Source organism: Notolabrus celidotus, chromosome 2 (assembly GCF_009762535.1).
Source record: "Notolabrus celidotus isolate fNotCel1 chromosome 2, fNotCel1.pri, whole genome shotgun sequence".
Lineage (NCBI taxonomy): Eukaryota > Metazoa > Chordata > Actinopteri > Labriformes > Labridae > Notolabrus > Notolabrus celidotus.
The window spans coordinates 9767399-9780351 of NC_048273.1; the positions used below are offsets into that span (position 1 = coordinate 9767399).

At 46.4% G+C, this 12953-nt stretch overlaps 1 protein-coding gene across 1 annotated transcript in view; it reads right to left on the minus strand.

Moving 5' to 3' along the window:
• Positions 1 to 842: 842 nt before the first annotated feature.
• LOC117828612 (leucine-rich repeat-containing protein 52-like) overlaps positions 843 to 12953 on the minus strand; it is a gene marked incomplete at its 3' end in the record, with an annotated part of 17752 nt that continues 5641 nt past the window's right edge. Inside the window, exon 2 of the mRNA XM_034705795.1 lies at positions 843 to 1090. Coding sequence (XP_034561686.1) covers positions 843 to 1090 — 248 coding nt within the window. The remainder of the gene's footprint in view (positions 1091 to 12953) is intronic.

A 12953-nucleotide genomic window follows, 5' to 3' on the forward strand; every position in this document is an offset into this window, starting at 1 on the left:
CTGATGTTTTTTTAGCTCTGACCTTCTTCACGGAATGTTCCATTTGTTCTCAGAATTTGAACATCAAAGACAGAATTCTGGAATTCTGTCTTTGATGTCAGAATTCTAGAACACCTGCTGTTGCTCTCCATACAGACCATTTTTCCTGCTGACACCTGATTGGTCAATTCTACTCAGACTACAAACAAACAAACCAGAAGGCCTCTCATTGGTTACTTAAATCCAGAACCTGCTCCTGAACTCTCCACTGAGAACCTTTAGAGTCACATGATGGTCCAGAACAGAACCGGGTCTGCAGTCTGATCCGCCTCGCCGAGCTGTGGCTCATTCAGTGCTTGTACATTCAGAGTGTGTGTGAGTGTGTGCACAGAATAAATGAGCGATCACAGCTGTCAGTGAGCTGCCTTAAGGCTTCAGAAAAATCACCTCTCAACACTAAAACTGATTGCTAATGTGTTTGTGTGTGTGTGTGCCAGCGTGTGCGAATGGTGTGTGTGTGTGTGTGTGTGAGTGTGTGTGTAGTTATTGCTCTCAATATTCTCAGAGGTGGTTCTGTTCTCATTATTGCTCTGTCTGTCCGTCCTGGTGAAGAGGAGTTTCACAGACTTCTTCAGATCCTCTGACATGATGAAGATGTTTGTGACGTTCTCTAACTGTCCCACAGGGAGACAGGTGGCCTTAGGTCACACTGTCATCACGTCTGTCCTCATGTCCTTGTCTCCTTGTGTCCTTGCCACATCAGTCTGTCACACCTGCATGCTGGGTTTGCTCAGGTCTCCGTTCCCCTGGTTCCCCCCTCCTCCTCCTCCTCCTCCTCCTCCCCCTCCCAGTCCTCCTCTCTCCTCCTCATCGTCACTGTCCAGCTCTTCGCTCTTCCTCTTGCTGTAGCGCTCGTACAGCACCATGAGCACGCCCATCACCCACGCCGACACCGTGCCGGCCGAGAAGATGACGAAGCCGATGGCGATGAAGAACAGATAGTCCCAGTATCCCAGACCCTGGTGACAGTCGGCCCGCAGCTGCATCCCCACCTCCGCCAGCCGCTGACCCGCCAGCTCCGGAGGACTGCTGCACACCGTCTGACCTTCATCTGAGGAAGAGGAGAGGAAGGGAGGAGGAGGAGGATGAGGAAGAGAAGGAGGGCAGAGAGGAGATTAATGAGGAGAGAGAGCAGAGAGTAATCAGAGTGATGTTAAAATATCAGGAGAAAAAAACTAATTACTCTGGAGAACACACACACACACACACACACACATGCACACACACACACACACACACACACACATGCACACACACACACACACGCACACACACACACACACACACACACACACATCCACACACACACACACACACACACACACACACACACACACACACACACACACGTTGTTAATGCAGTGATAACCTTTGTGATAAATGATCCCAGAAGGTGTTCGACACACACTCCTGTATGTGTATGTGTGTGTGTGTGTGTGTGTGTGTGTGTGAGACATTACTATGCCACACACACACATGCACAGAGAGGTGACCCCCCCCCCCCCCCCCCCCCTCTGTGTGCACATCATTACACACAGATCTGAACATGTGCAGCTCATAACGAGCAGCATGTTAATGAGCCGGGGTGACTTTGGACCTCACAGAGACACTAAAACTCTGAGCAGCATAAGAGGTGTTTTCTCTCTCTGACGCTCGGCCTCAGAGGTCAAAGGTCAGGGTCAAACTTCAGCAGCGTATACATAATAAACACAGTCATCATGGTGTCACTTATTGCTTAGTGAACTGACTTTTTAGACACCCTCGTCCTCTGGTTCAGCAGTTTTGCAGTCCCCTTGTCAGATTTTGCAGCAAAGTGCCCGTATGTGATGACGGGACAGGACGAGGGGTCGGCAGAGGTCCAGCTGTGAAAGCAGTCCAGAGTTCAGACTTCTTGGAGCACGATGAACGGCATGACAAGGCGTCACAAACACGGCTCAGAGGTCGAGCTCGGTGACTGTTTTTCGTCGTCACAACTCAGAGGTGAACTTTTTCAACATCTGTTTGTAGACGCTGATTAAACGTTTACATTTAGACCAGATTTCAACGTTCACAATGTTCACACATCAGTCTCCAATGAAACAACAAGAACAGATCCACTCTCCACCACCTGGCATTGAGTTCTCCTCAGTGCTGATCCCTGTCACGAATTACAGTAAATCTGGAATATACGCCTCATCAGTATGTGAGACACAGTCTGATGTTTGGAGGCGTCCCAGAGGGTAAAAGGTTAAACTGTGTTCCTGCATAAAGACTTCTACTGCATCCAGCAATGTGCAGTTTCTGTGCAGCTGTGGAGCTTTCCTTTGTGCCAGCTATTTTCACCATCGTGCCAGCTACCTGTACGGTAGTTGAGCTCAGCATATGGTAGCATTGATAGTTGTCACATACGGAGGACCTGACTGCCTGCAACCAATTTGCAGAGCTACCCCCTTGTCTGTTCACTTGTCTTAAACTGAACTCCACAAGATTTATTTACTTGACTGTGTACCATTAAGTAACCTTTTCTTTAACCCTTCTGTTATGTTGCAGGTCAAATTGACCCTTTTTAAAATTCAAACATCTAAAAAAAAATGTCAAAAGTATTTTTTTGGTATGAAACGTCTTTGCTTGGCTTAATAGGTGTAATCAACATATACAATTAAAATGGTTTATTTCACATTTTAGGCAATATACGCCTTCCAAACCAGCTAAAAACAGCCTAAAAATCTGGGCAGCATGTGACAGAAGAGGTGTGTGCTGTTAATTTATCAACATTACTTCATTAATAAAATTAAAAATTAAAAAAAAAAAAAAAAATCTTTGTCATGTAAAACAACTGTATTTATATTTAGATCTTTCCAATGTACATTAAAAAAGCTTTAACATGAATATTCATAAAAAACGAGTGAGTTAGTTTGCACTCCTACTCCTACCTACTCCTAGGTAGAGCAGGGGTTCTCAAACTTTTTGGAGCCAGGGACCCCTTACAGGTGAGAAAGTTGTCCAAGGACCCCCTCATAATTGTAACACAGATTAAGCACATTAGTGATGTGTCATGATCAAAAGTTTGCATCAAGACAGAGCCGGCTCCCAGTTTTTTCCTTTTGCTGCTTAGCTCTCACAGTGCTCAGCCCCAGCGGCCAATCACATGTGAGGATAGAGGAGGGGAGGCTGTGTATCCTGGCTTCATCTGTTCCTTCAGAGAGAGTCTTCTCAAAGACCGGGCAAATACTCACTGAGAGGAGAAATCTGATCAGCCCATCCAAGCTGAGGCATCTGATTTTTCTCAATGCCAACCTGAGGACATTAATAATGATTGCTCCATATTGGTTTTGGTTCTGTTTGTTTGAGTTGGTTCTGTTTCTGTTTACTTGAGTTGGTTCTGATTCTGTTTGCTTGAGTTTGGTTCTGGTTCTGGTTCTGGTTCGGTTTGCTTGAGTTCAGTTCTGGTTCTTGTACGGTTCTGGTTCGGCTCTGGTTCGGTTCGGTTCTGGTTCGGTTCGGTTCTGGTATGGTTCGGTTCTGGTTCGGTTCTGGTTCAGTTCTGGTTCTGTTCTGGTTCGGTGCTGGTTCGATTCTGGTTCGGTTCTGGTAGGGGTCTGGTCTGGTTCTGTTTGCTTGAGTTTGGTTCTGGTTCTGTTAGCTTGAGTTTGGTTCTGGTTCGGTTCTGGTTCGGTTCTGGTTCGGTTTTGGTTCGGTTCTGGTATGGTTCGGTTCGGTTCTGGTTCGGTTCTGTTTCAGTTCTGGTTCGGTTCTGGTTCAGTTCTGGTTCGGTTCTGGTACGGGTCTGGTTTGGTTCTGGTTGGGTTTGGTTCTGGTTCTGTTTGCTCGAGTTTGGTTCTGGTTCTGTTAGCTTGAGTTTGGTTCTGGTTCGGTTCGGTTCTGGTTCGGTTCGGGTACAGTTCTAGTTCGGTTCTGATTCGATTTTGGTTCGGTTCTGATTCGATTTTGGTTCGGTTCTGGTATGGTTCGGTTCTGGTATGGTTTGGTTATGATATGGTTCGGTCCTGATATGGTTCGGTTCTGATATGGTTCGGTTCTGCTTCGGTTCTGCTTCGGTTCTGGTACGGGTCTGGTTTGGTTCTGGTTGGGTTTGGTCCTGGTTCTGTTTGCTTGAGTTTGGTTCTGGTTCTGTCTGGATTAGTTTTGTTCTGCTTCTGTTTGCTTAAGTTTAGTTCTGGTTCTAACCCTAATCCTAATCATAACCCTAACCCTAACTCTAACCCTAACCCTAACCCTAACCCTAACCCTAACTCTAACCCTAAACCTAACCCTAACCCTAACCCTAACCCTAACTCTAACCCTAACCCTAACCCTAACCCTAACTCTAACCCTAACCCTAACCCTAACCCTAACCCTAATCCTAACTCTAATCCTAATCATAACCCTAACCCTAACCCTAACCCTAACCCCCTAACCCTAACCCTAACTCTAATCCTAATCATAACCCTAACTCTAACCCTAACCCTAACCCTAACCCTAACTCTAACCCTAACCCTAACTCTAACCCTAACCCTAACCCTAACCCTAACCCTAACTCCAACCCTAACCCTAACTCTAACCCTAACCCTAACCCTAACCCTAACTCTAACCCTAACCCTAACTCTAACCCTAAACCTAACCCTAACCCTAACCCTAACTCTAACCCTAACCCTAACCCTAACCCTAACTCTAACCCTAACCCTAACCCTAACTCTAACCCTAACCCTAACTCTAACCCTAAACCTAACCCTAACCCTAACCCTAACTCTAACCCTAACCCTAACCCTAACTCTAACCCTAACCCTAACCCTAACCCTAACGCTAATCCTAACTCTAATCCTAATCATAACCCTAACCCTAACCCTAACTCTAACCCTAACCATAAACCTATCCCTTATCATAACCCTAACCCTAACCCTAATCCTAACCCCAACCCTAACCCTAATCCTAACCCCAACCCTAACCATAATCACAACCCTAACCCTAACCCTAATCCTAACCCTAACCCTAATCCTAACCCTAATCATAACCCTAATCCTAACCCTAACCCTAACCCTAATCCTAACCCTAACCCTAACCCTAACCCTAACCCTAATCCTAACCCTAATCATAACCCTAATCCTAACCCTAACCCTAATCATAACCCCTACCCTAATCACGACCCTAACCCTTATCACAACCATAACCCTAGGGTTAGGGTGAGAATGGTTTTGTAACAGAATAAATGCAAAAAATTGGGCATTTATAAGGATGCTCATAAAAACACTGTGTGTAAAAGGGTTTTCAACACACAAAACAGTTTACTCTTTCTCCCATTTTCCAGGTGTTTTCCTGTACTGGAAAACTGGTCAACTATTTTCCAGGTTTTCCAGGATGCGTGGGAACCCTGTTTTAAGAAGCTTGAAAATAAATCTTGCATACTCCAAAAGCAGATTGTTTTGCTCATTACAAACAGTTCAGGCCTGAGTTTACTTCACACAGATCTGAGTTCCATTAGGAAGATAGTTCACAGCTCTGTGCAGACGAGAATGGAGATGCTAACAGCCCGTCTCCAAAATCAGACACAAAACAAGAGCAGACTGCACAAAGCTGCAGAACTTTATAGGCGTGTTTGTGCTTTAATATCATTAACCCAATACTCTTTGTGATTTTGACCTTCACATGGAGCAGATAGTGAGGGGAAGTGATGCACAATTTATGTCGCTATTATAGGCTGCAATCCTTTGTAATTTAATTTCCTCCATAGTGTTTGCTTTATGTTTGTTTAGCTAATCTGGGCTCCCTACTCCTCCCTCCCTTTAACCCGTAACCTGCTGTCAACAGGCGAGTTGTTTATAAATTCAGCCGTACAGTTGTCATGAAGAGAGAGATGAGCTATAGGGCCCCAAGTATTTTTGAACCAGGCTGTAAACATGTTTATTTCTGCTGTAACATTTCAACATGGGGCTCTATGGGGACTAATTCACTGCAGGAGACACACTCTAGTGGACACTGGAGGAACTTCAGGTTTTGGGGCTTCAGTGTTATCTTACAGCCTGGATGCTGCTGCAGTGAGTCTGCAGCGTTAGCAGCAACACTCAGATTATTAATTAGTTTGCAGCAGAGCGGAGAAGCTCGCTGTGTTTGTATCTAAGTGATCACTGATAACAGAGCTGCTTTCACTATCAGTCTATCGCTCTACACAAGGACTGCTAATCACATCCAATCCCCCCTCTATACATGCTCAGTCACATCTGAACCCCAAACAAGAGAGGAGACGTCTTCATCAAGGTGTGAACAACAAGAGAGACAGACAGAACGACAGATAGGAGGACTGAAAGAAGAAGAGGGGAGGAGACAGGAGGACACAAAGTAGAAGTAAAGTGAAGCAGACGTGCAGAGAGGAGGAAACCTCCCTCACTGAGAGGCTGTGACCTGAGTCTGGCTCTGGCTCTGTTCCTGCTGCTGAGAAATGATCATTACTGCTAACAGTGTTCATTAAAGTGCAGTCATCTTAGAGGAGGCCAAAGGTGTGAACGTGAAGATGAGCGATGAGAGAACGATGAAGAGGATACTCAGATATGATCAATGATCGGACCTCTGGCTGCAGATTAAAGGATCCTGGTTCTTTAAAAAGACTCAGAGAGTCTTATTACAGACAGATGATCACTCTGTCTCTGTGCCAGGGAGGGTAAAAACACTCATTCAACTGCTCTTAAAAAAGAAGAACATGGAGAAAGAGTGTGAATCGAAACAACTCTGGATCAATACTCAGCTCTGTCTCAGCTGGAGGAGACACAGTGAGCTGAGACAGAGGGACGAGTGGAGACAGACATTATGTCAAAAACAGTGAAACACAAGAACATTTTCACATACAACTGTTCGTACTACATTTCTATTGAAAGGTTCTACAGAAAAATGTTGAATCTGTAGGCAAGGGTCTGGATTTTAGTCAGTATGGAGAGCAAAGCAAGAGGAACACAATCTAGCGAAATGACATTCATAGGCCTCCATTCAACAAACAAACATGGTAAAAGTAGTTTTCTTCTCCTCTTGAGGACAGACCTGACAAAGCTTGACTTTTGACTTTTGATTAATCTGCATCATGATGTTGTTATTTCAGCAAACTGTTAATTACAAGAACATCAGTTTCTGTGGAACTGTTTACAGTGAAACTGAGACTCAGTAGAAACAGATGAACGGGCACTCCTCTGGGGATGTAATGAACCAAGAAGTGACCTGATTCTTTGGCTTATTAAGCCCACAGAAGCAGCTGTGAGAGACCTGATATGCTTCTGTTCTTATCAGAGTTAACGTTGTGTTGGAGCCAGAAGTGGATGTTTATGTCGGGTCATCACACACAAGAAGAGACAGCACACACAAATAGCTTTTTATCCTGTGCACACAGATAAAAGTTATCACCTTGCTGGACTTCAGGAGCTTTGCAGCGTACAATAAACCAGATAACTTTAAGACTTTTATAAAAGAATGAACTGGTGTCCCTGTCACTTTAATTCACCAACAAATCCTGACTTCAAGTTCAACAAGAAGTCAAAGCTTTTTGCCCTTTTAAATGTTTATCATCTCTCTCCCTCCCTCTCTCTATCTATCACTCTCTCTCTCTCTCTCTCTCTCTCTCTCTCTCTATCTCTCACTCTCTCTCTCACGTTTTTTGTCTTGTTGTGCAAGCTGGCGTTCTCTGTAGGTCGATGTTAAAATGTGTCCAAACACAGAGACAGTGTTTGTACTGGCAGAGTTGCTGCAACTCTACTGTTTGTTCCTCTGAACACTAACTCTGAGGCAAAGGGCCAAATACTGAGGGCCAAACACAGAGGGCCAAACATAGGCGGCCAAACTTACAGGGCCAAATACAGAGGGCCAAAACACAGAGGGGCAAGCACTGGAGCCAAACACAGAGGACCAAACACAGAGGACCAAACACAGAGGGCCAAAACACAGAGGGCCAAAACACAGAGGGCCAAACACATAGGGCCAAACACCGAGGGCCAAACACAGAGGGCCAAACACAGAGGACCAAACAAAGAGGGCCAAACACAGAGGGCCAAACACAGAGGGCCAAACACAGAGGGCCAAACAAAGAGGTCCAAACACAGAGGGCCAAACACAGAGGGCCAAACACAGAGGGCCAAACACAGAGGACCAAACACAGAGGGCCCAACACAGAGGACCAAACACAGAGGGCCAAACACCTTGGGCCAAACACTGAGAGCCAAGCACAGAGGGCCAAATACAGAGGGCCAAACAAAGAAGGCCAAACACTGAAGGCCAATCACCTAGGGCCATACACCGAGGGCCAAACAAAGACAACCAAACAAAGACAACCAAACACAGAGGGCCAAAACACAGAGGGCCAAAACACAGAGGGCCAAAACACAGAGGGCCAAACACATAGGGCCAAACACCGAGGGCCAAACACAGAGGACCAAACACAGAGGACCAAACACAGAGGTCCAAATATATACGGCGAAACTTAGAGGGCCAAATACAGAGGGCCAAAACACAGAGGGCCAAAACACAGAGGGCCAAATACAGAGGGCCAAAACACAGAGGGCCAAAACACAGAGGGCCAAAAACATAGGGCCAAACACTGAGGGCCAAACACAGAGGGCCAAACACAGAGGACCAAACAAAGAGGGCCAAACACCTTGGGCCAAACACAGAGGGCCAAACACAGAGGGCCAAACACAGAGGACCAAACACAGAGGGCCAAACACAGAGGACCAAACACAGAGGGCCAAACACTGAGAGCCAAACACAGAGGGCCAAATACAGAGGGCCAAACAAAGAAGGCCAAACACTGAAGGCCAATCACCTAGGGCCATACACCAAGGGCCAAACAAAGACAACCAAACACAGAGGACCAAACACAGAGGTCCAAACACAGAGGGCCAAAACACAGAGGGCCAAACACATAGGGCCAAACACCGAGGGCCAAACACAGAGGACCAAACACAGAGGACCAAACACAGAGGTCCAAATATATACGGCGAAACTTAGAGGGCCAAATACAGAGGGCCAAAACACAGAGGGCCAAACACCTAGGGCCAAACACTGAGGGCCAAATACAGAGGGCCAAACTCAGAGGGCCAAATACAGAGGGCCAAACTCAGAGGGCCAAACAGATGACAAAACACAGAGGGCCAAATACAAAGGGCCAGACATAGAGGGCCAAACACTGAGGGCCAAACACAGAAGACCAACACAGAGTGCCAAACACAGAGGGCCAAATACTGAGGGCCAAACACAGAGGGCCAAACACAGACGACCAAACACAGAAGGCCAAACGCAGAGGGCCAAACACAGAGGGCCAAACACAGAGGGCCAAACACAGAGATACAGAACATACCACACAGCCCCAAATGTCCCCCATTACCCAAGCATGTAAGGCGGCACGCTCTACCTCCCTCTTCTTCCCCCACCTCAATCAGGGAAGAGTGGAACAAGTAAGAGAGTCTGCAGTGAGTCACAGAGATGGGACAGGGAGACATGTACAGAGAGGGAGCTCACCCCCCCCCCGCTTCTTTAGGCTGTACACTCCAACTCTCCCTACATCCCTATTTTCTTTGGAGAAGAGAAGAGAGATGAAAATGCTTGACTTTTGGATTTGCATCATTTATCAACTTGCAGCAGGATCACTGTTAATGCAGTGTTTTGTCTTTTTGCAGCATGTCTGGTTTTGTTTCTGACTTCTCCATGTGTTTATGAAAGTGCATCATTTCTGAACTTGCAGCATGTTTCTCCTGAAGAAGCTTCCTCAGCTTCTGCAACAAGCACAGAGGGCCAAACACAGAGGGTTGAACACGGGGCAGCGGTTAAATATTCATACAGAGAGAAACAGAGAGAAACGCTCACACACACACAGACACACACACACACTCAGACTGCAGGTTTCTGCAGCAGTTTGATTAAATTTCTCTTTAATGAAAGTGAACGTCGGCTTCATTAGAAACTGAAAACAGAGAAACAGACTCTGACAAACTGTGACGGAGACAAACAGACGAGTCCGTGAGCGTCTGTGACCCAGATCTGTCACTCACACACATTAAAACATTCATCACCAGCAGACGGATCAATTCACCCTGATACAGAGACCACATCCATTATTGATCAGACGCTCTGTTTTTATTCCTCCATGTGATCACCTGTGCATGAGTGTGTGTGTGTGTGTGTGTGTGTGTGTGTGTGTGTGTGTGTGTGTGTGTGTGTGTGTTGACAGAGGACAATGTGAGACACAAACATACAGAAGAAACAGAAACAGAGTGATGAAGGATGAAAGAGAAAAAAGGAAGACAGAGGAGAGAGAGCTTTTTGACTTTCTCGCTTCTTCCTCGGATGAGAGGATGAAAGAGGGGAAGGATGATATGAAGGAGTGAATGAGTAAATGAGAGGCTGGATGTGATGAAGGAATCAAGGAGAGAGGGGATCAGATGAAGGATGAAAGTATGGAGGGATCAGATGTAGGAGTGATGGAGTGGAGGAGAGGAGGGACCAGATGAAAGGATGAAGGATGGAGGGATGGGATGAAGGAGTGAAGGAGAGGAGGGATGGGATGAAGGAGTGAAGGAGAGGAGGGATGAGCTGAAGGGTTAAGGATGGAGGGATCAGATGAAGTAGTGATTGAGAGGATGAGAGGAGGGACCAGATGAAAGGATGGAGGGATGGGATGAAAGGAGTGAAGGAGAGGAAGGATCAGATGAAGGAGTGAAGGATGGAGGGATGAAATGAAGGAGAGAAGGGATCAATGTGACGCTGCGTTTGAGGAGGCGTGTTAGTCAGCCTGCTGGATGTGATGAAGAAGAGGTCAGCTATTCTTAGTCTTCATCCAGGATGATGTGTTCACTGCCAAGCAGAGATACTACAGTGTGTGTGCGTGTGTGTGTGTGTGTGTGTTTGTGTGTGTGAGGGGGGGTCTTATCTCACAGCCTACAGTAGTCCACATTACAGTCTGTCATCATCTCATGTTTATGTTTCAGTCCACAGACTCTCCATCATGTCTCAGGACGACCCGCCAAAAATAAAAGTAAGAGGAGCAAGAGGCAACCTTTATTTTGAAAAATAAGCTCCATTATGTCCATGTCACCTGTGACACCTTGGATTTATTTTGGATCTGCGGTTTAACAAGATATTTTGACCAGAATTTAACAAACAGACTTTTGTAAATTTGTATTTTGTTGTGTGGTGAGCAGGTGTCAAGGTGAGCAGGTGTGCAGGTGAGCAGGTGTCAAGGTGAGCAGGTGAGCAGGTGTCAAGGTGAGCAGGTGAGCAGGTGTGCATGTGAGCAGGTGAGCAGGTGTGCATGTGAGCAGGTGAGCAGGTGTGCAGGTGAGCAGGTGAGCAGGTGAGCAGGTGTGCAGGTGTGCAGGTGTGCAGGTGGATTATAAGTTAAAGTTTATGATATCAAGTGTCGGGGCTGTCAGGTATCAGATTCATGAAACAACAACACGTTTAAACGGACAGGTGAGCCTGCCGAACAACACCTGACACCTTCGTCACATCAATAATTTACACTCTAAATTTAATATATTTATATAACGCTCTCCTGAGGAACGTCAGTCTGACTCAGTGTTTACTTCGCCTGGATGGATGTTATTGGCTGATGCAGCTCTCTACACCTGAGCATGAGACCCCCTCACCTCCACCGCCGTAGCTGCTGCTGGACTGACTGTCACATGACTCAGGGCTCTAAGGTTACACCTGTGCCCCCCTCTGACCCCTCAGAGCATCACCCAGGTGATCACTGAGACTTTAATGCTCGTTAAGATCATATGACCTCATCTGAACACTTTAATTATGATGATCAGCAGATAGGTAAAAGGTCAGAGGTCAGAGGTCAAAAGTCTGCAGAGGTAAACATCAGCAGGGGATCTCTCTTCTGCATCGACTTCATTAAAAGTGATATCACTAATTTTAACAGTATTAATGCTCCTTCTGCTTGTTTCTGTGGATGCATCCTGCAGCAGCGTGTGTGTGTGTGTGTGTGTGTGTGTGGGTGTGTGTGTGTGTGTACTTTATGTCTGAGCGGTTGTTGTTATTCTGCAACTTGTCTTTGTTTTATGTGAAGAGTGGAGAGGCGAGAGTTCATCAAAAAGTCAGCCAACCCCCCCATCTCAGCCCACACACACACACACACACGCACACACACACGCAAATACACACACATAGAAAGAGAGAGAGTGGTTATGAGTCCTGCTTTTCGTCAGTGTTTTTTCCTGGAAAAACTGCAGCTCGCGGCTTGACACAGAGACTCTGCGTGTGTGTGTGTGCGTGTGTGTGTGTGTGTGTGTGTGTGTGTGTGTGTGTGTGTTTGTTTGTTTGTGTGTGTGTGTTTGTGTGTTCAGGCTGTGGGGGGTCAGGTCATTCACAGACCTGTTTGAACGCAGACGCATAAAACATAAGCGTTGCTGTCTGTGTGTCACAGAGCTACAGGGTCGTGTGTGTGTGTGTGTGTGTGTGCGTGTGTGTGTGTGTGTGTGTGTGTGCAGTCAGACTCCGGACAGGTGTGAGCAGAGCTATCCGACAGGTGTGAAGGACCAGTCTCCTGCCTGTCGTCCAATCACAGACAGACTGTAAACATTAATGTTACTGCAGCCTCTATCGCTCTCTTTGAATGTGAGGAGTCAGCGTTTCCTGCATGGTTCTCCGGCGCCGTCCGACTGGACTGATTGTTTGATCTTAGTCTCTCGCTGCAGATTCTCTCTCTTTGTTTGTTTAAAGTGAAGAGACGTGAAGCTGCAGTGAGAGTTTAACAGACTGCAGAGAACTCAGACCACACATCGCTGAAACTCCTCTCACATTTTACACTGCCCGTTCAAAGAGCGGTCTGTTAGAGCTCTGTGTCTGTGTGAGAGGAGGAGGAGGAGGAGGAGGGATGAAGGGAAGTAACTCTGCCTGTAAGAGAGGAGAAACCACATCTGCAGGATGGAGCAGTGCTACGTGTGTGTGTGACACTGTAT